At 36.5% G+C, this 26814-nt stretch overlaps 3 protein-coding genes across 3 annotated transcripts; 1 reads left to right on the top strand and 2 right to left on the bottom strand.

Moving 5' to 3' along the window:
* Positions 1–480: 480 nt before the first annotated feature.
* On the bottom strand, positions 481–26336 carry LOC140167958 (D-beta-hydroxybutyrate dehydrogenase-like). The gene is made up of 9 exons (XM_072191244.1): positions 26025–26336; positions 17508–17707; positions 16752–16876; positions 7419–7541; positions 6671–6774; positions 5774–5846; positions 3994–4055; positions 1643–1687; positions 481–1018 (listed from the first exon to the last, which is right to left on the bottom strand). Exons 2-9 carry the CDS (start codon positions 17630–17632, stop codon positions 929–931), a joined length of 747 nt encoding a protein of 248 aa, XP_072047345.1. The 5' UTR covers positions 17633–17707; positions 26025–26336; the 3' UTR covers positions 481–928.
* On the top strand, positions 8759–11516 carry LOC140167957 (uncharacterized). The gene is made up of 2 exons (XM_072191243.1): positions 8759–9042; positions 9393–11516. Exons 1-2 carry the CDS (start codon positions 8826–8828, stop codon positions 10775–10777), a joined length of 1602 nt encoding a protein of 533 aa, XP_072047344.1. The 5' UTR covers positions 8759–8825; the 3' UTR covers positions 10778–11516.
* On the bottom strand, positions 12829–15434 carry LOC140167956 (uncharacterized). The gene is made up of 2 exons (XM_072191242.1): positions 15063–15434; positions 12829–14564 (listed from the first exon to the last, which is right to left on the bottom strand). Exons 1-2 carry the CDS (start codon positions 15402–15404, stop codon positions 13053–13055), a joined length of 1854 nt encoding a protein of 617 aa, XP_072047343.1. The 5' UTR covers positions 15405–15434; the 3' UTR covers positions 12829–13052.
* Positions 26337–26814: the final 478 nt, after the last annotated feature.

The following is a 26814-nucleotide window of genomic DNA, read 5'->3' as shown; positions in this document are numbered from 1 at the left end:
ATGGTGATCCTAGTCTGGTAAATAAGAAAAAAGGCCCTACTCGTCGGACTATGTGCACACCACGAATGTAATAGAGACTGTTCTCAAACTACAAGTGTCGTCTTATTACCTTGGGTCATGCAAGATCTGTACGTTATTTAAATTCTTAAAAATCCAACAAACTATAATAGTTTGACCTCTGATGACCTTGAAATGAAAGGTCCCATGTAAAACCAACTATCGTTAAATATTTGATCATTAATCCCGAATGGCCAATTTTGTTGATTACTTATTTTTATGAACATCCGACAAAAAACCCAGCGTTTGTCGTAGCGTTTGTCACAAGGGTCAAACGCACGCAAATCGTCGAACCAATTTAATCGTTGGCACTTGCATCAAAATATTAAATAATAAAATGGCTGCTGACCTATGGCCATTAACATATTCCTATGGTGAAAACACTCCTTGAGTACAGTTTGGAAATAAATGAAATGTACATTTTCATATTTTTTGCATGTATCTTTTTAATTTGTTTCATTTAGTAAAGCAGAATGGTTGTCGATGAAACTACAAAATGTTTTTTAGCCTCACCCATCATAAGCATTATTGTTTCATTTCAGTGATGTCATGAAATGCTTGGGAATCTTGGATGATAGTTACTGCTTTTAAACCATGCATTGGTTTCAAGTACTGTATAACGAACGCGTTTCGTCTTGTTTGGCTCTTAGTGTTCCCAAAATATGGATGATATAAGCATGGTAAGCCTAGACTAGCCGTCTATCTGCTAAAATGATAACAAATCTTACAGTGATATGCGGTTGCAAGGGAAATAACGGGAGATTCCTGCAGTAAAGATATCTTGGCAATAAGATGTCCTTTGTTGTGGCTCTTTTGGTTTTCATAAAAACGCCGTATCACTATTAATGTTCTGGCAAAGGGTGATTTCATCTTAAGCGGAAATTGCCCCGTCAATGAGGAATTCAGCAGCAGTGGTATTATCAGCAGCACGGGAACACAGGAAACTTACGGTTTCCCCAATCTTCGGTGAAAAAAAAGACAAAAGGGGTTAAATTTAGTGTAAAATTTATATTGCAGGATTTGAGTAATCATCATTATTTTCGTCGTCAAGGTCATCGTCAACATCATCATCTCTTCTTCATCACCTTCAATGTCGCTGTAGTTGTCATCATCGTCATCAGGCTCTTCATCATCATCATCAATATTTTTATTTTTTTATTTAAAAAAAAAAATTATTACACTTTATCACTGGCACAGAATTACAAAAAATATATAATATTGCACAGAAGTTACATCAAAAATTACACAATATTATGAAAGGAACATTAGTTTTAAAAAGTCCAGTAAATGGCTGGAGCGAACAGGTGCCAGGCACCTCTAAGACCGCCCACCAAAACCAAAAAAAGAAGGGAAGAGAAAATAAATTAGAGAGGGAAAATGCAGGTAAGTTACATTTGCCTGCAATTTGGACAATTACAAAAAGAGGTCCAAGTGCAAACAGACGTTGCATCAAAGGTGCGAGCAAATCAAAGGTGCGAGCAAAAATTATCACGAACAATAACAACAAAATCACAAACGGAATAAGAGCATGACTATGTAAACACTAGCTTCTCGATTATTTGTTTGTCTGATTTGCTACCATTACCTGTTCTGGAGTGACGTGTTTCTTGGTAGGGTTCATTAAAACAGTCTGCAATATAACAGTCAGTTTAGATACATTAAGATTAGAATGAACAAAAAGCGGTATAAAATACAAATTTCTATGATACAATTACCGCGGGTAATTGCTGTAAATGAAAGCATAATGCTTAATATCATGTTTCGAGGGCAGAAAGCCAGAACTGTCCATGTCCAAATTTGAATTTTTGAGGAAACGCGTTTAAAAGTTTGATCACAGATGAAAAAAATCAGAAAATCTAGCATAAACAATAATCTTCCAGATATTTATTAACAGTACTATTTCAAAGTTGATGCTAGGGTCTATACTTTAATATTGAGTGGGCGCCAAGTGGCAGACATTGGACATAGCCAGTTCTGGCATAAAATTATGGCAAGAATATTAGTGACAAACTGGACATAACAGGCATCAGTCTTTTTTTCAGCTGTCAAATATTAGTTTTCTGTTTATTTCACAAGCAAAAGTGTTGCATTGAATTGATTATTGTTAAGGGGGCTGGCATTTTTTTCGGGAGGGGGGTTCCCAAAAATACTGGGGGGGTCATAGAATTTTCAGACCAAAAATAGGGGTTATAATTTTTTAACACCCAAAATAGGGGGTTATAGAATTATTAAGGGCTGGTGACTTAAAAATTTCTCGCGCAGCGCGCGCATTCTTTAACTTTGCAATCCAAATGTGCATACAATCTATTCAAAATTTTTACACGCTCCGCGCGCCTTCTTTACACTTACAATAAAAGTTTTAACGCGCTCCACACTCTTTTTCACTTTTAAGTTTTGACTCGCTCCGCGCCTTAGTTCCGGCAATGAATAATTTTTCTTGAGTCTGTGTAGTTGGAAGGGGGGAGCATAAAATTGTTCGACCCGCAATAGGGGGGTCGTAAAAATTTTTGCCCGCGATAGGGGGGGATCATAAAAAATGGACTCCGGTCACTGACATATTTGTGACCCCCCCTTCCGAAGAAAATGCCAGCCCCCTAACAGGCCATTGTAATACGAAGTGTGTAACATATCACGTGGACGCATAGCCAGATAGCCATGCTATGGCGCCCTCTTTTCTTCACTATTGGGCACTACCAGAGAAAAAGTATCCATAAACATACCAAATAGTGTATTTTTAAATGAGTTAAAACTCATTTTAACGCGTTTAAATAAGAGCTGATAGGGAGTGTTCATAAATATTTTGGTGGTTTGGTGGTGGGGTGGGGGGGGGGAGAGTATATGGTTGGAAAAGTTGGAACCTCGGGCATCCGATTTTGATTTTGAATTTGATCCCCTAAAAAGGGTGGATTTTCTTTTTGGGGGGGCTGTGCAATAATTATGTGTAACCCCGGGTGGTGAATTTTCAAACTGGTCTGCCAAAAATTGCTTGCCCGCCCCTTTGGCTGTGCCAAAAAACCTTTGCCCCCCCCCCTTTGACGTGCCAAAAATTCTTTGCCCCCCCCCTTTACACATGCAAGATTTTGGGGAACCCAAATTTAAAACCTTAAATTGTCTTATGTCTTAGGAAATTTTGCATATTTTAATGTGTTGAAAGGTTTTCCTACACCTTTTAAGGCGTAATATAGAAATGGTGCCCAAAATATCTGTGCCAAAATTCGCTTGCCCCCCCCTTTCGACCTGCCAAAATCGATTGACCCCCTTTGCCGCCCCTTTTCCCCCTATAATTCACCAGACCGGTGGTACACATAATTATTGCACCACCTCTTAGGACCCAAAATGTTTTTGATCCCAAAGTTTTTCCAACCCCCGAACCCCCACCCCCAACAAAGTATTTATAAACACTCCCTTATGTAGTAGGTAGACAAGTATCATTCCGGGGTTAAAACGGCACAATACAAAATTGCATCCATAGGATATCATGATCCCCACATAAGCTGAACAAGTATAGTTGCACCACGGCAAATATAAATCAGCCAGAAGGGTAGTTCAAAAATTGAATTCCTGTTATGTCTATTGCGCAATATGGCTGTCTCATTGCGTAAAACCCAACAGTGAGTGGCGGAATTACACTTATAGAGAGCTGATCCATGTCCCAGCTAAAAAAGTGAACAATCTGAGGTTTATCACTCATGGGCTATTCCATCTGAAATCCATCCTGAAATCCAAACACCCGCTATGAAAGATATTACCATAATTGTAAATATCAAATGGAGTCGCCCATTCAGTTCGTACTCCCTGTGTGGGGTGATTGAAGTCATATTTTAAATCGCGGTTACTGTTCTTATTTTTCAATTTGACCAGGACAGCTGACTTCCCTGTTATGATGATGTTGATGATGTTGATGATGATGAGGAGGAGGATAAAAAATAAACTTGCCTTTGCTTCTTCTTTGCTGATGCCATCTTTTTCCACAACTGCCTCCAGGGTTTTAAAATACACTTTACAGAACAGAGAAATAGATAAAGTGAAATATACATAGTTAATTTTATAATTCAAATTAAATATTTTGATACTATTGGTATTATAATTTTGCTGTTTTCTGATGCGGTTGGTCGCACCGGGTAAAATTGTCATTGCGTTTGTCGCAACAGTAAAACTCGTACTATATTACTGCCCTACCATGACAAAAGGTAGTAATGGACACTTTTTCAAAATGCTTTTTATGAGTTAAATCAAGTCTACATACAAGTATTTTCCTGCTAAATAAAAATATGGCTGAGTTATGTATGTGAAAAGTAAAAAAAAATCTCATGACTAATACTTGCTTCCTAAATTTTGTACACACGAAGTATAGGACACTCAACGAAAACTTGCGAAAAACCACCACAAAAGGAACTTAGTAATGGACAGATGCCAAATTGCGATGATTTTATGCAAATTATTCACCATTTTTCAAAGTCAATTGTTATATCTTACTAATTACAACTAACACTAGTACCTAAACATCAAATTAGCTGGGTATAAATTTTATTTAAATATTGAATAAATTGCTCCAAATTGTGTTTTTGTCCCATATGTCAATAACATAAAACTGTCCATTACTTCCTTTTGTTGTGGTAGGGCAGAATAATTGGCCTGAAAATGAGCAAAGTCTTCACAAAATAACGCAGCCATTATAAATACGGGTATAGCTTCAGATCTATAGTAATCGTGTTATCAATATTTCAAAATAGGAAGAAGGATAGTTTATTTACGCGCATTTTGATATCCCATTTGTACAACGTTGTTTCACAATAACAACCCAGTAGTGGTATTAAAGAAAAAAGTGGCCGTTTACATCAATCAAAGCTTATTACGGAAGGACTGTAGCATGTAAAACCCACCATTCAAATCAATACAAATAACTGTACCTTTTAAATTCTGGTATTTTTCTTTAAAAATAATGTTGTGTTGTTAAGATTGAACGACAGTAGAGATTTCACACCACCAAATATATAGAATTATATGGTTGTGCGTCCTTAACTTCAATTCTCAGAAAAACCCTTAGACAGCTAAAGTAAGCATTTAAAATGAGCAGAAATTTGCATAAGTTTGGCAAAATTTGGATTGGTCATGATTAGTAATGTTAAATACTGCAAGTGTACCACAGATGTGAGAGATCGAATAAGTTTTAATGATTTTAAGCAGCCTTTTCTTTACAGAAACACTGGCTAATTTTGCTTGTAAAATAGGCAATTCCCGGACATCATGGACTTCAAGGGCCAGTCGTAAAAAATAATGATGGTCAACCTATATTTTTTCCAAGCCAGAGGGATCAGGCTGATTTCAACCATCATAGCTGTCGCTTAAAACTGAGTCGCTCCTGTGAAGTAAAAATGACGTTTTCTTAAGGCAAATTTAGCACATATCTCTATGTGATTCTGATTTGGTGGTATGAGATCTGCACGAATGGAGTAAATACTGTATCATAATGCGCGTAAATAAACCACATATCTTTCCCGGATATCTTTGTATGTTCAAATTATTATGAATACGACTAATAGTTTTGAAGCTATTTACGACGGCTGCGTTACCTTTTGTGAATTAAGGCTTTATATCAGGGTTGTGGTCAAGTTGTACTTGATTTCCGGTAACTACCGGAAGTTGGTATTGATATATCTTACTTTCGATATTGTGTTTTACTGTGAACTTTATTGAACAATTGTAGTATACTTACTATCCGTTTCGACATATCCAGGGCATACAGCATTACACGTTACTCCTGTGTCAGCAGTTTCTTTACCCACGGCCTGTATACGTAAATGTGATCGACAAACCAGTGATTGGGCCAGCGGTTCTGGTTGACAGGAGTAATGATGTGGAGGTAGGTTTACGTGCAATATATCCACACATTATATTCACATATTGGCAAGAATCAGAGGATTGTTTCTAGCAACGATTCTCCTACACTCATTCATGCCTAAGTTACTCTTCACTCTCACTGGATGATTTCTGAGAATCAATTTGCTTTGATACGCAAATTCCAAAAAAATTGTCAAGTGGAGCAGATAGCTTGCTCAATCAGGTGATCGCCAACAGAGGAGCTTACGGACAACATAGACCATTTGGAAAACACTAGCATAGCAGCTAGGAGAGTGAAAACATAGTATTAATGACTTGGGCTGAGACTGTGTTAAACCAGAGGTTTTCCAGCTTTTTCCTTAATTGGGTAGACAGGATCTTGGACATTACCGGATCTTGGATCAAGAACTGAGACTATCAAGGGAATCTTTTATATTAATGGTGGTTGTATAAGTGAGGACTTTCTTTTTGTGTTTATATCAAAATCTTACTAAACAAGGATTTCTATACATTGAGGGGTTAAAACAGGAAGGCCCATCGTGTCAGATGTGTACAATATAACACGCAGAAATGGCCATAGAGCAGCTATTTCAGATAGGGCCTTCTTGCGCTATAACTAATCGAAATGTACATTAGTCAATCCATATTTTGCAGGAATAGTACACCACGTACTTCGCAGTCCCTATAACTCCCAATACCGAGATAGTGTAGCTATTGCAGATAGCCCCCTTGCACACATCACACGTTACCCCCCTCCCCTCTCCCGACTTGCCTTAGTCAATCCATTAAGTCCATGCTTTGAAGAACAGTACACCGCGGATTTTGCATGTGCTCTAACTCCCAATACCGAGGAAATGTTGATTATGCGACCCCAGCCTGAAAGTTGATCAAATTTGAATAGTTATTAGTAATAATTTTGCATGTATCGCTACTCATCGTATATGTAAAATCATTGTATATTGCTTTTTGTGTCTAGTTTGTGTTTCCATTTATTCCCATTCTATTACCGGTATAACTGTTTAACTTCTAACAAACCTTTGATGACGTAAAATCAATAATATAACTAATGTCTGGTGGAAATATATTAAACATCAAACATTCGTTAGAAGTTAACCATTTATCTGGAAATAGAATAGGAACAGATTAAATAACAAAGATGCATCGAATTTTGTTTGGATTTTGGGCTCCAGTGATTGCTTCATTGCTTGCTTGCTTGCTTTATTGGATGGTTGATTACTTGCTTGATTGACTGCATCATTGATTGATTGATCGTTTTTGTTTTGATTAATTTAGATGTGTTTTTTAAGCTTCTTCACATCGATGGAGGGTCGCATTAGTATTGTTTTCAAAAATACACATTTTTAAGTCAGGAACATCAACAAGATACAAAAAAGTTTTAGACAATGAAACTGCTGCTACCAATGAATTTTATGTTAGAGGTTGTTAGTCGTTGGTGTATTGGTAGGACGGTCGTATAGCCTATATAATGTTCATGATATAGTAATGTGTTTGCTACATACCTCTTTTCTTCATAGCTGTTAGAAAGTGTTTTATAAGCACGAATGGCGAGGTCAAATTGGTTGTCAGGACAGATTCCCATTCTTGAAGTGGAACATCTTCCACAAGATTATGGTGACCACCACCTACAAATAAGGGAAGCAAACGAAGATATTGTTATGAAATTTGTCAAATGGCATGAATGGAGACAAATACTTTTCTTGCGCGGATATTCATTATTGGCTTTATTTGGATTATACTTATAATAAAAATCCCTTTAAAAGGGATGTACCGGCAAAAGGATGAATTACAATGAGTAACAACCATTTTCTTTTTAAAAATATAAATATACAGTAAGTGTAAAGATTATGGTTGTTTGAACATTTTGAGCCAAGTTCCATTTGTTGCTATTCTTTCAAGATCAGTCTTTACGTTGTTACATAAATTTGAAATAAGATGGAATAAATTCCAAACATTTGGTACCAAATGTGATCATTTGGTACCAAATGTGATCCCTTCTACATCCTCAAGAATTTCGGAAGCTAATTCATTGGCGATTTTGCCCAATAGTTTATGTTACACCCTGTTTTGTATTCTCTCTCACACTATACTTACGTCAAAACTGTCTATATAGTATAATTGTGATTGCACAAATGAAATTTGTAAAAGCAAACAACATTCGCATCTTTTAGTATAGATTAATTCATAACAATCTGGTTTGAAAATTTAAACACACAGAATGTTAAACACTATATCAAGAATAATTATTTTTGGAATATACGCAACAAATATATTATAGGCCTACGCGACACATACTGAAACCCAATGCTATTGTATTAATTTTGTTTATAGCATGGTTAAAGACTAGTGATATACGTAGGAACATAATTCGTTACATCTGCACCAAAGCTCCATTTGTCTGATTTCTGATTTTTCTGTATATCATCTTATGCATGCTAAATGCATGCTAAATAGCACCATATGAATACCAATCTTTACTCAAAATAGAGGGTATTCAATACTACGTCACACACAATTACGTAAGCCCCGCCTCACTGAGCAACCAAGGTCGCCGCCATGATGGAGGACAAACAGCAAACTGCTTGGAGGAACGCGATCTAGCGGTGTTTTTAATGCAATGTCTAAAGTAAATTCTGTTGTGATAATCTAACTCGCCGAAATTCGTGAAAATGTCAATAAACATATCTTTATTTGTTAGAAAAACAACGTACCAATCATAAAAAGTTAAAAAAAACCCACTTCGGATGAAATAATAATTTTGTTTTACAATTTGGGAATGAACGCACGGAAATCTAGAAACGCAACCCGGAAGTTTTGTGACAACAACAAACTTCAACTCACGTGTATCTCATCATACTCATCTCGTCGTCAAATTAACATCAATATTTTGCTAATTATTTGCTCCCAAAATGGTGAATTTTTGCGTCATAAAAGATTGTGCTACGCGTTCAGATCGGGATAAAGCAAGTTTCTTCCGATTACCTACAGTAATTACAAATCAGGGTGAAAAAACTCAGGAACTTTCGGAGGAGAGAAAACGGCGTTGGTTGTCTGCCGTCAGTCGTGAGAACAGGAAAACCGACTTCAAAGCATGGGACAGAATTTGCTCTCGTCATTTCGTTAGTGGTATGTATCTTCATTAAATATAATAATTATCTTCTGAAAATCTTGAATCATGAAGCTGAAAAGTTATGCCAGTGAACTTGCAGTGCCAGTGACCGTGACTCCAGGTAAGCTTACTACCTGGACGCATGTACTGGTCATGCTAGTTCTGAACTGAAAATACGAAAAAACCTCTGATACATTGTTCCACATGCCTGTCACTCTACCTGCTGCTTAGTACCCCAACTACTTTGTACCCCGGTACTTGGGAATTTTGTACCGGCGCGGTGTCTGCTAAAAATGAAAGTTGTGAAAACCGATTGCAATATTTTAAATTAAACAAATCCCAATTTTGTGTTACTTTTATTTTGCAGGCAAAAAAGCTGAACTGTATGACAATCATAATGTGGACTGGGTTCCAACACTTGAGTTGGGGCATGACAAGCATCAACCACCAACACCTACAGCCATATCACGACGTAACAGAGCTAAGCAGAGAACTCGTAGAAAAGCAGAAGAAAAGGCAGCAGCAGAAGAAGAAAATGCAGCGGCTGAAGAAGCAATGAAAGAGAAAGAGGCTGCAGAGGCATTGGTTGTACTCCAGGTATCTACAAATGAGACGGATGGTAATGAATCGACTGAAGCCGCACCCCGTGATGGGTTTCACAATCAAGAAGTTCAAGCATGTTCCCCTGTAAGCGATTGTGGGACACAAATGGAAACACAGACTACACAGACTATTGAAACTCAAACTGACTTGACGGGTGATTTTTTAGACAAAATGTACGCAAACTCAGTTGATATCAATGAAGAGCTATACTCTATTAGAGACAAGTTGAACCATGTACATGAGACTGATGAGGCATGTATGAAAGACAGTGATGAACGTGTTAAGTATTACACAGGTTTGCCAAATTTCCTTGTGCTATCAGCTGTATTTGATTTGATTGCTCCGTACTTGAAGAAGACACATCGATCATTGTTAACCAAATTTCAGCAGATGATGCTTGTATTAATGCGCATTAGACTGAACTTATCAGAGCAGGACCTTGCATACAGATTCAATGTAAGCCAATCCACTGTTTCTAGAATTTTTAGAGCAACATTGGACGTCATGTTTACACGACTTCAACATTTGATCATTTGGCCAGAACGGGAAGTTCTACGTGATACTATGCCAATGCAGTTTCGGAAAGAATTTGGTCAGCGTGTGGCTGTAATCATAGACTGTTTTGAAATCTTTATAGACAGACCCTCTAATTTACTTGCACGAGCTCAGACCTGGTCCAATTACAAACATCACAACACTATCAAATACTTAATCGGAATTACGCCACAGGGAACAACATCATTCTTATCAAAAGCATGGGGGGGTAGAACTTCGGACAAAGTGATTACCGAGGAGAGTGGATTTTTGAATAAGCTGGATCCAGGAGACCTTGTTTTAGCTGATAGAGGCTTCACAATAACTGAAATGGTGGCAATGCAGGGGGCACAGGTTCACATACCTAGTTTCACACGAGGGAAAAAACAATTATCCGCTGCTGATATAGCATTAACTAGAAAAATCGCGAATGTTCGCATACATGTCGAAAGGGTAATTGGGTCTACGCGTCAGAAGTATACCATTTTAAGAGGACCGATACCAATTGATTTATTGGATAAGGATGTCTCATCAGGACTAACTGTGATGGACAAAATTGCAAAGCTCTGTTGCTCTTTAAATAACATAAATCCCTCTGTTGTCGACTTTGAATAAAGTTACAAAGATAAACAAAATGCAAGTTGTTGATTTTAATTAACATTTATTAAATTCAAGTTAACCAAGCAGAAACGATTGGTAATGCGAAAAAAAAAAAGCTGTTTTATTGGACGGCGGACCTCAATTGCAAGTAGGGTCGGTCAGGTGAAAAAAAAAAATTCTGGAGCCTATTAAAAAATTGCCTAATATCAACAAAATATGAAAAATTTACATCAATTTTAGCTAGTTAAAAAATATGTGATTTTAGAAAAATTTTAAAAAAATCTCCAAAACACAAAATAAATCTGGCTTGGTCAGGCCCGTAAAACAGATTTGTTTTTTCGACATTGTCTAATGATTAATTATCATTAAACATTGTGCCAAGTATTTAAAGTAAATAATATGAAAAATGTTGATAATATACAGCACCTTGAAATAAAATTGATGCTGTACATCAATTTTACTGGCTAATTTTTTTAAAGTTTGAAATGTTAGCAGTTAGCAAGTTTCCTTTGCACCTGATAAAATAAAATAAACATTGTAAAGTGAATCATCTATGCAGGTGTATTTGAACTGGAATCATTATACCGTATTGCATTTTTAACCGAACGTAAATGCACTTTTGTTTAGGAAAATTGCTAACCGTATAATTTTTTTTAAATCCGCTTTTGGAGCGAGGAAAAGTCCCTGGAGCTAGAGCTAAAAAATGTTTTTAAACGGTTAGCGATTTTCCTAAAAATTTTTTTTCCCTTTTGGAGTGTCCCTGGACCTAGAGCTAAATGCTAGGATCATTAATGGTTGACATTAAAAAAAAAAAAAAAAAATTCCTGCCATATTAAAATTGATTTCAAAATGGATACATTTTCAATTTAATTATTTTTTTTTAATGTCAACCATTAATGATCCTAGTATTTAGCTCTAGGTCTAGGGACACTCCAAAAGTGGAATTTTTTTAAAAACATTTTTCATATAAGTTTACATGGTTAAGCGGCCAGATTGCGGTCCATTTTAATTTACACCTTGACACATTTGTGACGGGATCAAGCAAAATCAGTCATTAGTCGGATATATTGATTTTGAGATGTAGACAAACAAATGGTACTTCCTTTTGTTTTTGAAAGTCTTCAACTGCTCAGATCATATTTTTTGAACGGTTATCCAAATTCGATGGGATTTCTGCAAAATGTAGCTTTGCAAATGCTGTTTACAATCCTATAAGAAACTGGAAATTGATTATGTCCAACTTCAGACTGATTTTGCAGTTGCTTGATCATACCATATTTTAAAATTTCATTTTTTCAATTTGAAAATTGTGAGAAGTTTTACAATATGATATATTTTACTGACAATTTTCATGACAATTTAGTGAATTTTAAAGCATGCACGTATCACATATTTGCTGCATTTTAAATGTACTTGTCTTCGATTGGCTACGGAGGTGATAGTGCAACTTACAGTGATGCCACTTTTCCAATTTTTATTGGAATTCTGATTTTTGACCAAAAATTATTTGTGTGTAAAAATAATGTACACACCAGGGATATAATCATGTAACAAATGAAAGACTTTAATTTTTGCTTTCTGAAGTTATCTTTCAAAATGAATCATCAAATTATGTTTGGAAAACATCCATTTGTGCCAAATTTCAGTATTTGAAACACCAGATCTTGATGTGTTCATGAGAAAAATAGGATCTTTTATTTGATACCAAAATACAATCTCAAGTTTAAGGTGAGTCAGGAGCATGAAATATTTATTGGGTTATATACCTTAAAATGTGGTCCGTGCATATATGAATCTTCAGATGGAATACCGGTACTGAATTTTTTTTTTCAATCCATATCACCATTAGGCGACGAAAAAAAGAAACCATGTTCTACGGGCGGATGGACCTTTCAAGTAGGTTCGGTCGATCGGCCCTTTTTTTTTTTTTTTTTTTTTTAATGACCCCAAAAATTCACAAAAATCTGTAAATAATTTGTAATTGCAGAAAATACAAAACTTTTTTCCCCAATTTGTTCAAAATCTGAGTCGGTCGTAGAACAGGGTTTTCTTATTTCGTCGCCTTGAAAAGATTTTATCATGTTTTAACTTGTACTCTTACTATATTTAAAATGTAGTATACATGAATTTGAAAGTTCATTCACATTGTACACTGAAAAAAGTGAACTTCTTTGTTTTTCACTTACACTGTAAAGTTAAACATGTTTAATAAAGTTAAGTCATGTTTTAACAGAAATAAATTGAAACAAATACAACTGTCTCTTGTGTTATCTTCCCAGTATAGCAGAATTCAATGGGTTCTTGACCTTTTAGCAACTGTACATTTGATAGAGCAGTCTGGGCACTCCCATTTAGTACGCTTCTGGTTGTACTCTGTGAGAATCAGATCGTTGTATCCCAAACATGAGTCATGGAACAGTTTGTAGCTGCAAGAAGGTACTTCACATTCGCGCATTCCATCTTCTGCGACTGATCCACAGTAACAGACTACCTCCGGTACCAAGTCATTGACTTCTTCAACTGCCCCTAGCTTCTCGTATGTGTAAAAGCGGGCAACAAGTTCTGGAAGAAGGCACATCTTAAAGAACTGAGTTGCCATTGCCTGAATTCTGCTCCAAAAAGCAAAATCTGGTTCAATGCGCTCATAATGCAGGTCATTTGGGGTCCAAAGTACAAAGTCGCAGTAGTTGGCTCCAGTAACATGTATTTGGGTTTGGATTTGGTAGTAGTAGGCATGTGTTTTGTCTAGTTTAAGCTCATCTTCTGCATTTTTCACCAAACAGAAGTTACGTTTGTTTTCAGCTGTTTCTTCGAGGGTGCAATCTTTTGCGCAGTATGGGCACTTTATTTCTATGCACCCATTTCCACAGCAAGTGCAATGCACATATCCATCTGGTGAAGCTCCTATGTGAGGGTTAACTGTATCGATCACCAAACCTGAGTCACTAACATAGAAGTTGGTATGGTCTTCTTCTGTGGTCATATACTCCTCGTATTTGTCACGAGCTGTTTTCTCATGAGTGCAACCCCATTGTGTTGCCGTGGATGAAAATCTATACAGATCCGGGTATACAATCTGCCTAACCAGACTTTGTGATGGCTTGCGGGGATCGGTGTGGCACACTGACTTCATTTTGGATGCCGTTATACGCCCAGCTCTTTGAGCAAACCACAGCTTAGTTCGTGCTTGTTCTTTTGTGTCCCGCTCAACTGCCCTTGATTGTTGTTTAGTCACTGTTAGATCTATGTTCTGGCAGGTTGCACTTATCTCCTTGTATGGTTTCCCATAAAGTTCTGGTTGGCTCAATAATGTGAGCGGATTAGGGTAGGTCTTTGATGCTATTTTTGGGACAAACTCCTTTGAGTACGGTTGAACCAGTGAAAGAATAGCAGATTTTGTACCACTTTCATGAAGGCGTTGAAGGAAACTTTGCTGTTCTGAAGCAGTAGGGGTTGGCGGCATTTGCTTTGGAGTTGTTGCAACTTGACTACGTTCAGTCGGTTTGTCAGAGTCCATGATTTTTTTCTTAGTTTTAGCCGATGTGAAATCTATGTTTACAACTTCTGCATAGGGGACTTTCTTAACAGATGGTACGAGCCAGTAAGCCTTTTCTTCAGTGACGGTGGCCTTTTCTTTTTTCCGTATGTAATACTCGATTGCAAAGAGTAGGGATGCAACGTGGGTGCAAGTCTCACCCAAACCAGCCATACAATCACAATGTGCAGACCTGATGGTACCTCCTTGCTCAACAACAATCCATGGGTGTAGTGCTTTCTCACTCATTCTCTGTGAATGCATCGTCTGCAAAATACAAAAAGATTTTTTTTTAAGTACATGCTCATCATAGGCCTACAATATATATGTTTTTTTTTTTCTTTTGCATTTTTTTTGTTAAAACAACCATTTTTTTTAACAGTCATATCGTTTAATAGCCTTTACAACACTCGCAAATTAGTTTGTTATTGTTTTTCATTTGACAACGAACTGTTCACTGCCATGACTGCAGGTTTTACATATTTTTGCACAGGGTGAGGATACTGCAAAATTGATAACCGTGAATTTCCCATACGAAACGCTACATGAAAAGGAAGGATCTCCACCTTCTTACATTACCGTCTCTTTTACCGACTTTACTTCGCCAAAAATATGAACACGCTGTGGAACATTGAAGCGATAATTTTAAGTCTGCTGAAGTGACTATATAGCGTACTATTTTTAGATTCACGAAGCCAATTTACCGAAGTTTTGCTTTGTGTTTTTTAAGCATTTTGATAACGAAATAATAAAATTAATACATACCCTACAGCTTAAAAGGCAGAGAGACTTTTCTGGAAATTCTTTCACGACGATATCTCGCACCCATCCACACACAAACTGATTGTATGCCTCCAAACTTTTGAATGCTTTGAACTGGTCTTTGTTGATGGTGAACTCGTTTACACCAAACACAAGGTACATGACCAGATCGGGCCATGTTATTTCAGGAAATTTCTCCATTTCTCCAGACCAGTCGGATTTTTTTACAGTATATGGATCAAGTCCATCGATTTCACTTATTTTCTGGTCATATCTAGCCTTAATTTCGGGGCATTGAAGGCTGTTATAGTAGTTGGAACGCAGCATCGGTGTATTGGACAACATCGTGACTATGCTTCAGCGTGTGTGTGCTTGTCCTCCAAGATGGCGACTGTTTGGATTGTGGTTTGGTATCGAAGGGTTACGTAACGGCTTAATCCAATTATCGCGCCTATTGCATACACTCTATTATCATGTTTCAGTTTATCATTATTATAGACAAAAATATATGAAGTTAATCAACTTATCCAAAAGAAGGTAATTGTTTATCACGTGTGCAAATAGCTTTTGATTCCAGACTTTTGATTAAGGGCATAACATACACCCTCTTCTATCATAACATCTAATTATTATCATGTGAAACTCCTAAATTTTGATTCCAGACTTTTGATTAAGGGCATAACATACACCCTCTTCTATCATAACATCTAATTATTATCATGTGAAACTCCTAAATGTAGAACCAATTAACCTATAGCAAGATCTCTGCTAGATAACCTTGACCCTTCTTGAAAAGTACTATATGACCATGATGACCGCACACTGACACATGCACTGAGTATTTTATTGTCCCCTGCGCTTTATACTCTAATAAGGTCAATGTGCATGGTAAGAGGACCAGCGAATTTGCCCAATTTTCAATTTAGAAAGAAAGTTCCTAAAATATAAACTGATTTTACCTTAGTCATGCAAAATCAACACAAAACTTCTGCTTTCGTCACACACCAATTTTGGTATTCCTATTTGCTATGACAACTTGATCATTTTTTGACAATATTTTCTGTTTTATTCATAAACTATCTAATAGAAAGTTAGAAACAACAACAAACTTGAACCAATTAATAAGTACCGGCCAGCTGTGACACCAGTTTTATCCAACGTTTTCGTGCGTATTCTCGTTCAGACAAACGCAGCACGTTTCCGTAATGCGATTTCTGCTGAAAATATTAGGCCGATATTTATTTTTGTTTTTTGTCTAAGCTCAGCATCATCATGATCATAGGCCTAGTGTTATGAGGCCCACCCTCATAACACTAGGCCTATGTGATGTCACCACTCTGTGATGTTATCATACCACTTATTCTTCTGCCTACCTCTTTATCTATTTCTTCAACTTTGCCTTCATTTAAAATGCAAGGAACTACCAGTTCCTAATACGTGGCCAAAGTATCCCATTTTAAGACTGATCACATTTACCTTCCAACTACCTGGATTCACCAAGCTCAATGAAAATTCGAATGTTGGATGTCTTGCCCTTTCCAGTTGACATTAGTATTTTATCCGTCTATTACTCAAATATTTTAATCAAAACATGGTAAGAGGAGGCATATGTATTTTAGAATTTCAATACTGCTTTTGGTATTTTAGCTGTTTGTCAAAAATATGGAAAGAATACTCTGAATGGTGACCCACCTGCATTGTTAACCAACACATCAATCCCATCTGGATATATTCCATCTATTTGCTCACACAATTGCTGTGCACCGGACGATGTACTCAAATCTGCCTGAATGTAATGCACCGACACGTTATATTCTCTGTAAATATATATAGAATGACAGGAAGATATATTTGTTAATTGATTTAAATTAATTAATTGAATATTATCTGCAATACTCATTATGTATAGATCAAATGACTTTTTTGCTGGACAAAACCAGTACGTTTCCAGTTATTTTATATTTCATTAGATCTAAGCAGATGACTTTCGGTTGTTTTTGGTCTTTTTCCAAACGGGGTCATACTACGTGATTTCCTGTGTCTCCCTGTGTATTCATGGTCTTTGTCCCCCTCTTTCTTCTTTCTGATCTCCATTGCTTCTCGTACTTCTCTACACTTTCACATTTGATGACATGTTTCCTCTTGCGCCATAATCACATATGGCTGACTTAGTTTGTTCTTGCTTCGAAGGAATGGAAGAAATATTAGTAAATAAAAACTTTTTACGGTTTTGTCAAGCCAAAATTGTCATTTAATTTTGTTATACAACCCTAATGAATTTATTCATTGAATTGATTACTAGATTATTAATTATTATGATCATTAATTGATTGTACTTCTTGTTCTCTACCATAGAGAGCTAGAAACGATAGATGAAGCCAAGTTCTGCAATTTTTATTCACCGCATTGTTTTAAGATTACTGTATAATAGTATAGAAACATTCTTACGTTGCCAAATCACTTCGACATTTCTCCACTTCCTTCGTCGCACCATCTCTAGTACCATGTAGTATGATGTTCATGTTGTTATTTTGGCCAAACATTTTGCTATCCCCAATCCAATACCATTGCATCGTGTTGATCCCGTCACTAGGGCTGTTAGGACGTGGTTGGTGGAAGTCATGCTGTATCAGGATGTTTGTCAATGACTAATTGGGATGAAAATTGTGAAAATAACGGGAATGTACCGCCACCAATTCGACAATATCAATGAGAAATGTGACAACAAAAGAGGGGGCAATTATATGAGAAACCCCAAGAGAGACCTGGTATACATGTATAAAGGAGTTATTTTCCGAAGCTTGGAAATTATTGGGGTCAGGAAAGTGCCGGATTTACCATTTGCCCAGATGGACCCGGGCTCAGCCCTCCCCTACCCCGAAATTTAAAATCTTTCTTTTTAACCGGAAAACATGACGTTTTGGACCAAAATATCGTAAAGTTGAACATTGTGTGCGTTTTCGACACAATGATGCTTTATTTTTTAGCAAAGACGATTGCCACTATGACCCTTGATTTTTTAAAGCAAAATTCACCCTTAATTTGTAAATAGAAATCACGACAAATTAAGTCATAGCCAACTTGGTTCATGCCAAAATGGGATAGTTAAAAAACATAAATGTGAAAAATTATTTTTGCAGGTTAATTAGTCAACTGACTAATTTTTTAGTCACCTCGACCACTTACCCTGCAGTGGTCAAAATCTATCTATACAGCCTGTCTCAAAAAAAATTGTGCAAGTGGAAAGCGGCCTCTGTGGCAATTAGAAAATGCCGTTGTGACATAATGCTTACATCAACGTCAAGGGCATAGTCTTAGCTCTTCAATGCCGTTTAGTCTGTTCAATGTGCTTGTTTTAATCTCGAGATATGCTTACGTAGCAACGAAATGGTAAAATCACAATTGTGCCACTTTTACTAGGGAAGAGGGCTGTAAATGTAAATCAATGATAGCATTAAGTTTATCAAGAGTTCCTTTATGAAATCAAAAGAATGCATCAATTACACAACAATACAAAATTGTTTCTAGTGTTTAATCATGATAAAGGTGTAATGATTCTCTTTTCCAAATATTTCACATTCTGCTGTAAAACTAAATACATGTGCATGTCAATGATTTTACCATGGTAAATACCGTTCTCTTTGTCATTCAAGACATGTTAAAAGACAAACAAATATTGCACACTTATAGGTTACTGAACTTTGACAAGTTCATGAAATTTGACAAATGAATGAAATTAGACAAAATAATGCACGCACGCTGGTGTTGATGCGTCTAATGCACGAGCCCTGAAGGGAGGAGTGCATTAGACGCATCAACACCAGCTATCATTGATTTACATGTACAGCCCTATTCCCTAGTAAAAGTGGCACAATTGTGATTTTACCCTTTCGTTGTTAACTAAACATATCTCGAGATTAAAAAGAGCAAATTGAACAGAACAAACGGTATTTGAGAGCTAAGATTGTGCCCTTGAAGTTGACGTAAGCATCATGTCACAACGGTATTTTCTAATTGCCACAGAGGGCGCTTTTCACTTGCACAATTTTTTTTGAGACAGGCTGTAGTATACCTTTATTTGACTTTTTAAAAGTTGAAATACATATTAAAATATTCTTATAGGATTGTAAACAGCATTAGCAAAGCTACATTTTGCAGAATATCCTATTGAATTTGGCCAACCAGTTCAAAAGATATGAGAAGTTAAAGGGTTTGCTTCCTTTGTTTGGCTACCCGGTATATCTCAAAATCAATATTTAAGGGGGAGGGCAAAGGGGATAATTGCATGGACCCCTTCGTTCGTCGAATTTTGGCTGAATTATTCTCCAGCTCTACGCCTATTCATTGCAAGATCCGCTATATTAACATTAAGCTTTTGATTTTAATATTCGGGTGCGCCGTCGGATATCAAATTCGGTGCAGCCGGTCAATGTGTGAAAGCTTCAGTACTGGTGCAGCCAGTCACTGTGTGAAATTGGTCAAGCTTTCGTCAGATGTGGCTCTGACTTCATCAGGTCAGAGCCACATCTGACGAAAGCTTGTCCAATTTCACACAGTGACTGGCTGCACCAGTACTGTAGTTTTCTCACATTGTCCGGCTGCACCGGTAATGTGATATCCGACGGCGCACCCGAATAATAAAATCAATTGTTATGGAATCCCGTCGTGAAAGCCTACAATGTATATAAAGTCTGCACAAAAAGAAACTCAGCTGTTATAAACACGACTATAGCTTCAGAACTAAAAGTTGTTTTCACAATATTTTAACATAGAGCGAAGGATGCATTATTTACACGCATTTTGATACCACATTTGTCAAATGTTGTTCAATATTAACAACACAGTAGTGTTTTTAAAGAAAAATACCCGATTTAAAAAGTTGCAGTTTACAGCGATCAATGGTTATTATGCCAGCACGGTAGCACGTAAAGCCCGCCATAATCTTCACGCTCACTTCAAAATCAATACAAATCATTTGGATTTGGATTTGGAAGATACCTTCTCTTAAATAACAGTATTGCGAACCACCAGCATACATAACTCGATGTAGAGAGTCTTTCCTATTCAGAGGAAATATTGCAATTACACACCTTATTGCCTTAACAATAACCATTGACACTAGCACATATCAGAGAAGATGTAAGAAAAGGATGGAGAACAGAATTATATCCTTGATATAATCCCGTAGGTAATCCTGTTGCACCTATCATAGTCCTTTATTCTCAAGTGGTGGGTTAACCAACAATTAACAATGAGAGGAAATTCCTGAACCTAGTTCAGTTGGGGATGATTTGAAGTGACCGCCAATTATGACCATTTGATATTTAATACCAGCAATGTGTAGTGCCAAAATAATGTACCCTTTTACGGAAGGAGCAAAGTTTAACAAGTTATAACTCCGCTTCTGAAGTACGAATGTCAGCGGCGAATGTCAGGTTATTATTTCCCAGTCTTTAAAAAAAATTGCAGGCAGAGGTGGGAATCGATCTCGGTACCTCCAGGTTAAACAGCACTGTGCAAGACCACTAAGCCAACTAAATATCTGTTGTGAGATGTGTGACATTAATCTTTGATATTGCTTAATGGAACAAATCGTGGAATTAAATCAGTAATAAAAGAAGTAGATTCTTATATAGCGGTCAAATTAGATAAAAGGGAAATATTTGTCCCTGCTCTAAAGAAAATATAGGTTAGAAAATTATCAAATAAATTTAAATTAAAAATTGAGATTTTATATTTCTTTCTTTCACGAGGCGAACAAACACTGACAAACACTGTATAAGCTAAAAATTCGACCCTTATCACTAGATCCTGTCATAGCTCAATGGTAGAGCATCAGACTGCTATAATGTCAATATCGTTGGTTCGAGTCCTCCTGCCAGCAATGGTTATATTTATGATTTTAATACTACGCTACAATTTGTTCAATTTTTTTCGTTTATTTATTTATTTTTTTTTTTATTTATTTATTTATTTATTTATTTATTTATTTATTTATTTATTTTTGTTTATTTATGTAAATAATTTGATATATTTGAAAGAGGTATTTGAGCAATTGAAATTTTGATTTTATAATCCTATGGGGTCATTTTGAACCCCATCCCCACCCTCCCAAATTGCCAAACGCACAAAACCTATGAGTTTGCATCATACATGTCATCATCATAAAAAAAAAACATTCTATGTATACCTGACGCCGCCGGCAGCCTATATTAATTTACTAGTCAACATTTGCATAGGAACCGCATAGATTGGAGATTATATACGTATTTATTAGTAATAGACAAGTAATATATAGCGTGTGTTTGCGATTTATTCCGTAATCAATAAGTATGATGAACAAACGCATTTCTGGCAGAAGCACTCACAGCGTAGTGGTATTCCATCTCGACTGTTAATCAAAAGGTTGCGGGTTCGAACCCTGGTAGAATTTTAATTGGAATAAATTTTGTTTTTCTTTTGTTAAGTAAGAGGTAATAATTATGGCAATAAATCCGCCGTATATAACTGAACACAGCTCAATCCAGCCTCATAGGCCTATATCATAGTAAATGTATTATGTGATGCAAATGTTGACTAAAAAAAAAAATATCGCACGCCGGCAACTAGACTACTATACAAAAAAATAGTATCACATCTTTCCTGCTCAATCAATATATTATAATACTTGCAAATAGATCATAGTTTACTAATCTAATCCTGTAATATAGACCTGTTATATCACCTTTACATGGTTTGTTATGGTAGAGATTAGTGTCCGATCTCTGTAATGTAATGTAAATGAAGCATATTGATATGCAGGAAGAATCGATCAGGGTGCTATCTATTAGGGAAAGATAAACACTATTCAAAATATCAATAGACAAGAAGAAAGGGATGTAGAGATTTGTAATTGAGTCATGCATGATTTAAAGGAGTATTTCGTGATCCTAGCATCCTCTTTTTATGACATTTTTCAGTACATATCCACGAAAAAAGCATATTCCCAAATTTCAGTTGATTCCGATTTTGCGTTTGCAAGTTATGCATGATTATGTGTATTACACTGCTCCATAGACAATACGTTGTAATTTCGTTCTGGTGCACCAGAACGAAATTCAAATTTCGCGATATCTTTGCTAAACGAATTAATCTGCACGAAATATTTTGTACATAAACATTATGTAGCCAGAGCATTCCAGCGATATAAAAATCTCAACTTTGTTTGAGAAAAGTGGGGGGATGAGGCTGTGGATCACGAAATGCCCCTTGAAGATGAAATTTATTGCAAATTCAACATTTTCAGGGGGCCCAAAGTCGATGTGGCACACCGTCATCATCCCTATATCTTCGTGTTAAAATTGCCGTGATAGTACGATGAATCCTCACGTTTTTCAACAACTACGCATGGTGATTTTGTTCGAGATAGGCCGTGCGACTCAGGCTACGCATACAATTTGAGATTTTGAGAGCCTGCCACACTGTTTCTATTCTATGTTTTACGATTTTCGCATGATCAATATATGGCTGGCCGTAACCGCCACAACGTGGAGCTGCTACGCGTAGCTTACTTTTCGCTTCGCGGAGCTAAATTGACCAATCATGTTAGATCTTTTCATTACGCGGAGCCAGTGGATGCATCCTCGTTCCAGAGAGAGAAAACTCTTGCCAAAATTAATGTTTACTATGGGGATTTTGAATGAATCGATTGTAAATAAACCACGACCAGTTGTACAGGATGAATACCATTGTTTGATTAGTGTATAGTCAATGTTACCTTGTATGCATGTGTCATGTGTGTGGCGTGTTTGTTTGTTTGTTTGTCTACTGTGTCAGGCCAGGATCACTGACACCCACGGTACTGATACTCTCATACTATCACGGTGATCATATTGTTGAATGTTGTTGACTTTAAAATAATCATGATGCAGTCATGTCTACAGTAGAATTCACCACGACCTTTGAAGGACTTAAACCCTATTAAAAGCTATTAAACCAAGATAACACTCAATGAAAACAGCTCAACTATGTTACATCAGATCTTCTCTGGTTAAATACACACTGCACTTGTGTCTGTTTTACCTGTGCAATGAGCAATGAGCTGGTATTATAGTTTCAGTTGGGTGAACGATTATAAACCGAACGCAAGGTAACAATACTGTGGGCTTTTGTTTACGAAATGAGACAATAGTCTGCTTATTGTTAACCAGCGTTCTTGAAAATGAGAAGCTTAATGACTTAACACGGTTTAGAAATAATTTCTTCATATTTTTTGGTGTTATCTGTCGTTACATATCCTTCCTAAAACACTAAAGTACCAATATTTCCAAACACCTAAATTAGCTAAAAATTTAGGACATGTTACAAAACTATATTTTCTAGAATTTCAGAGAATACTTTAAATATTGGCCGGTTATTTTTTACACAGTGACGTCAACTAGGCAATGGCCTATACTTCTAACATACACTATTTGTAGAGGTCACGCGTCAATGGTGAGAGCACTGAGTATCGTGTATAGGAAAACGGACAGTAACTACAGTATGTATGGCCTACTACTAGTATATAAAGTAAATCCGAACTGGTTTGCAGTTTGCTGAAGGTCGAATTCCGCAGGGACACCGCGCAAGTTATACAAATTAGCTCCCGGCGATACACTGCAGATCGCAGAACTGTGTGCATAGTTTACCACCACTCTGCCTAGCTATATAGTTATGTACAATACTGTATGAGTTTCTTATGAGTGCATGTCCATCTTAATAATAAGTCAGTTCGTACTTTTCATAAACTACTTTTTGAATCATAACTTTCGTGACCGAGGATATCTTGCAACTACGTGACGTCGTCTGGCAAATTCTTAATGAATAAATTCGCTTCACGTAATGAGTAAGTCGTACTTAATTAGTCAGTTTTACCTCCGAGTAATGAAAAACTCTAACATGATCATGATTGGTAAATTTGGCTCCACGGAGCAAAAAGTCAGCTACGCGTAGCAGCTCCACGTTGTGGCGGTTGCGGCCTACCATATCAGTATCCCATATGATATTTCTATTGCAAGAAAATTTTATTTGTTGTCAGGTTTTATCTTAAATACACTAACTGGAAATTAAATACACTAATTAGTGAGGACCGGTATTTTGCTGTGGATATGTTTAACTGCAATTTGCGGGTAAAAATTTGAAATCCTGAGTAAAAATTTTGATCATATTCAACTCTTTGAGAAAAAATTTATATAAAAGAATGCATGTAAAATCCAGCTGCAATACAATGTACATTATTGACACACTATCACTCTCTTTATCTACATCAATAATAGAATATCGATTTCAATCGAATTGAATACGTTGAGTTTGTAGTTGACTACTAAGCGACCTAAGCGATCGATTGCTAGCCAATCAGATAGAACTCCTTTTCTTGCGTTCGGTGAAATACCAGTCGCCCGTCGCTCACCAACGGAGTATTAAATTTATATTTATCGAATAGGAAGTCGACACTGTGTGTGGTCCACCTTCAAAATTTATAAAACATCACTTTTATATAACTACTAGTCTTAAATTACAACTTTGCTAAGTCCCAGTAATTGTATAGGTTGACTTCATATAAAATGACAAGCCCAAAGTTGACCATTTTCTTATGATTGCATGTAGTGCAAATGTGCCGAATTCGGAAGGCTTGAAAGTCAAATTGGCCCTGATATTGAAAATAAAATGGAAATAAAAGTAAATAGGGCCAATAACTATGCATCTAGTCATTTATTTTCAATATTGTGGCCATTTTGACTTTTAAACCTTCCGAATTCGGCACAATAGGGCCAATAACTACTCATCTAATCATTTATTTTTAATATTGTGGCCAATTTGACTTTCAAGCCTTCCGAATTCGGCACATTTGCACTACATGCAATCATAAGAAAATGGTCAACTTTGGGCTTGTCAGTGACAAAAAAAAAAATTAATCTGACCAAAAATGTGAATTTAGGGGGGCTAAACTTGCCAGTGTACAAAATATTACATTTTTTCTTGCATATTTAATGACCCCGTGACACAACGCGCAATTACAGAATTTTTTTATTTTTTATTTTTTGACAAATTGGGCATGCAGTTAGTGTGTATACAAAGTTTCAGACCTCTCTTTCTTTTTATAAAGAAGGCACAGACTCCCAAAGATGAAATTTATTTAAAGGACAACTTTTGGGTCCAAATTTAGACCCCCCTACTCCAACTTTAAATGGCTGCCACAGAAAATCCGTAAGAGCTACAGACCTCAAATTTGCAGGTTTTTAATATTTTTACAGGTACAACATATGACTAAAATATAAAGCAAATCTGAGGGGGTCAGGTGGGGCGACTCCTTGATTTCTTATGGAATGACCCAAATGCGCAGTCCATATGCACAAACGAATACTAATCTTCAAGCTTTAGAAGACTTCAAAATAACATGTCACTAAGCAGGTCATAGGTGCTGGCCTTGTCCTATTGTACTTGTTCATTTGTGTATGGAGAGCTCACTGACCTGTATAGAGGTCAATGGGCCAGCGTCTTTGTGGGGCACAACTCCATCGGTTTCAGGGCGTAGTTCATTGAACTCAATGGGCTGTTATTTGAAGTGCTTTAATGTTATTGCAAAACGGATCGTGGCGAAAGCTAATAAATAATTCATACCAGGGTTTAATTGATCCAGGGATGCGGACATTTCATTATTCGCAAACCACCGGGATTCAATATAGGTTTACGTTGTAAATGAACATGTGAATAAGAGTGTCACCCCCCTGCTTTTATATTCAGCTATTTGTCTTCCAAAACACTGCTGCATTGTTAATATTGAACAAAATTGGACAAATTAGGTATCAAAGTGCGCGTAAATAAACCATCCTTCTTTTTTTATGTTGAAATTATGTGAAAACAATTATTAGTTCCGAAGCTATAGGCGTGTTTATAACAGCTGAGTTTCTTTTTGTGCAGACTTTACTTACTTAAAATTAAGCTTACCTGTGATATAGCATATAGTATCAGTTCTACGCACTATCCTAGTACATGTATACACTAGTATACTACCAGTACCGTATACAAATTAATTTCTTGTCAACAGCAGTGTCTGTCATGTCAGGCAGATCGATTCAAAATAATAGAATGAAGATAATAGTTAGGTATCTGGCATACAAGCAAGAGAAATAATGTGACTATCGAGCCCCTCGAGCTTGCCATATCGTGTCGTGTGATCGGATATGGATATATTGTTTTCGAAAACAATCGATGCAGTGCATGTATTTGGTATGCTGCATATTTTCGTACGTACTTGTAAAATGAATCTATTTTAGAATTTGACCGTGATTCGACCCTGACCCGGCGAACTTCAGGTAAGCGCTGAATTCCACTGCCCGGAAGGAGACATGGATAATCAATTCTCTGACGTCATCACGAGTTTTCAGAGATTAAAAGGCTTGTCAACTTCTTCTACTTTTATGCATTTTATCATCAAAAGCCAGTTCAAGCACTACCGGTATGAAAAGAGTATACGATCACTTTTTAGCGTAAAGAAAACTGCCGTGCATAAAAACCCCCATAAAGTGCTAAATATGGGTACTTTATTTAGTCCACTTAGTCCACCATATTAAATATAATATTTTAATACATGTATGTATTTCAACTTTTAAAAGTTCAATAAAGGTAGATTATAGATAAGTTTGGGCCACTACGAAGTAAGTGGTCCAGGTGACTAAACAATTTATGTTTTCTAAATTTTGTCATGAAGCAAATTGGATATGATTTAATTTGTCCT

Source organism: Amphiura filiformis, chromosome 13 (assembly GCF_039555335.1).
Source record: "Amphiura filiformis chromosome 13, Afil_fr2py, whole genome shotgun sequence".
Lineage (NCBI taxonomy): Eukaryota > Metazoa > Echinodermata > Ophiuroidea > Amphilepidida > Amphiuridae > Amphiura > Amphiura filiformis.
The sequence above is the reverse complement of the archived record's forward strand: the minus strand, read 5'-3'. Positions and strand labels throughout refer to the sequence as shown.

What these genes read in the sequence shown, in the direction of transcription:
- LOC140167957 (XM_072191243.1), top strand. Translation starts at nt 8,826, where the DNA reads ATGGTGAATTTTTGCGTCATAAAAGATTGTGCTACGCGTTCAGATCGG. An exon ending in CTCTCGTCATTTCGTTAGTG is followed by an intron (nt 9,043 to 9,392) that starts GTATGTATCTTC and finishes TTTATTTTGCAG; the next exon opens with GCAAAAAAGCTGAACTGTAT.
- LOC140167956 (XM_072191242.1), bottom strand. Translation starts at nt 15,404, where the DNA reads ATGTTGTCCAATACACCGATGCTGCGTTCCAACTACTATAACAGCCTT. An exon ending in TCTGCCTTTTAAGCTGTAGG is followed by an intron (nt 14,565 to 15,062) that starts GTATGTATTAAT and finishes TGTATTTTGCAG; the next exon opens with ACGATGCATTCACAGAGAAT.
- LOC140167958 (XM_072191244.1), bottom strand. Translation starts at nt 17,632, where the DNA reads ATGCAATGGTATTGGATTGGGGATAGCAAAATGTTTGGCCAAAATAAC. An exon ending in TGTCGAAGTGATTTGGCAAC is followed by an intron (nt 16,877 to 17,507) that starts GTAAGAATGTTT and finishes ATATATTTACAG; the next exon opens with AGAATATAACGTGTCGGTGC. An exon ending in GACTTAATGGATTGACTAAG is followed by an intron (nt 5,847 to 6,670) that starts GCAAGTCGGGAG and finishes TTACGTATACAG; the next exon opens with GCCGTGGGTAAAGAAACTGC.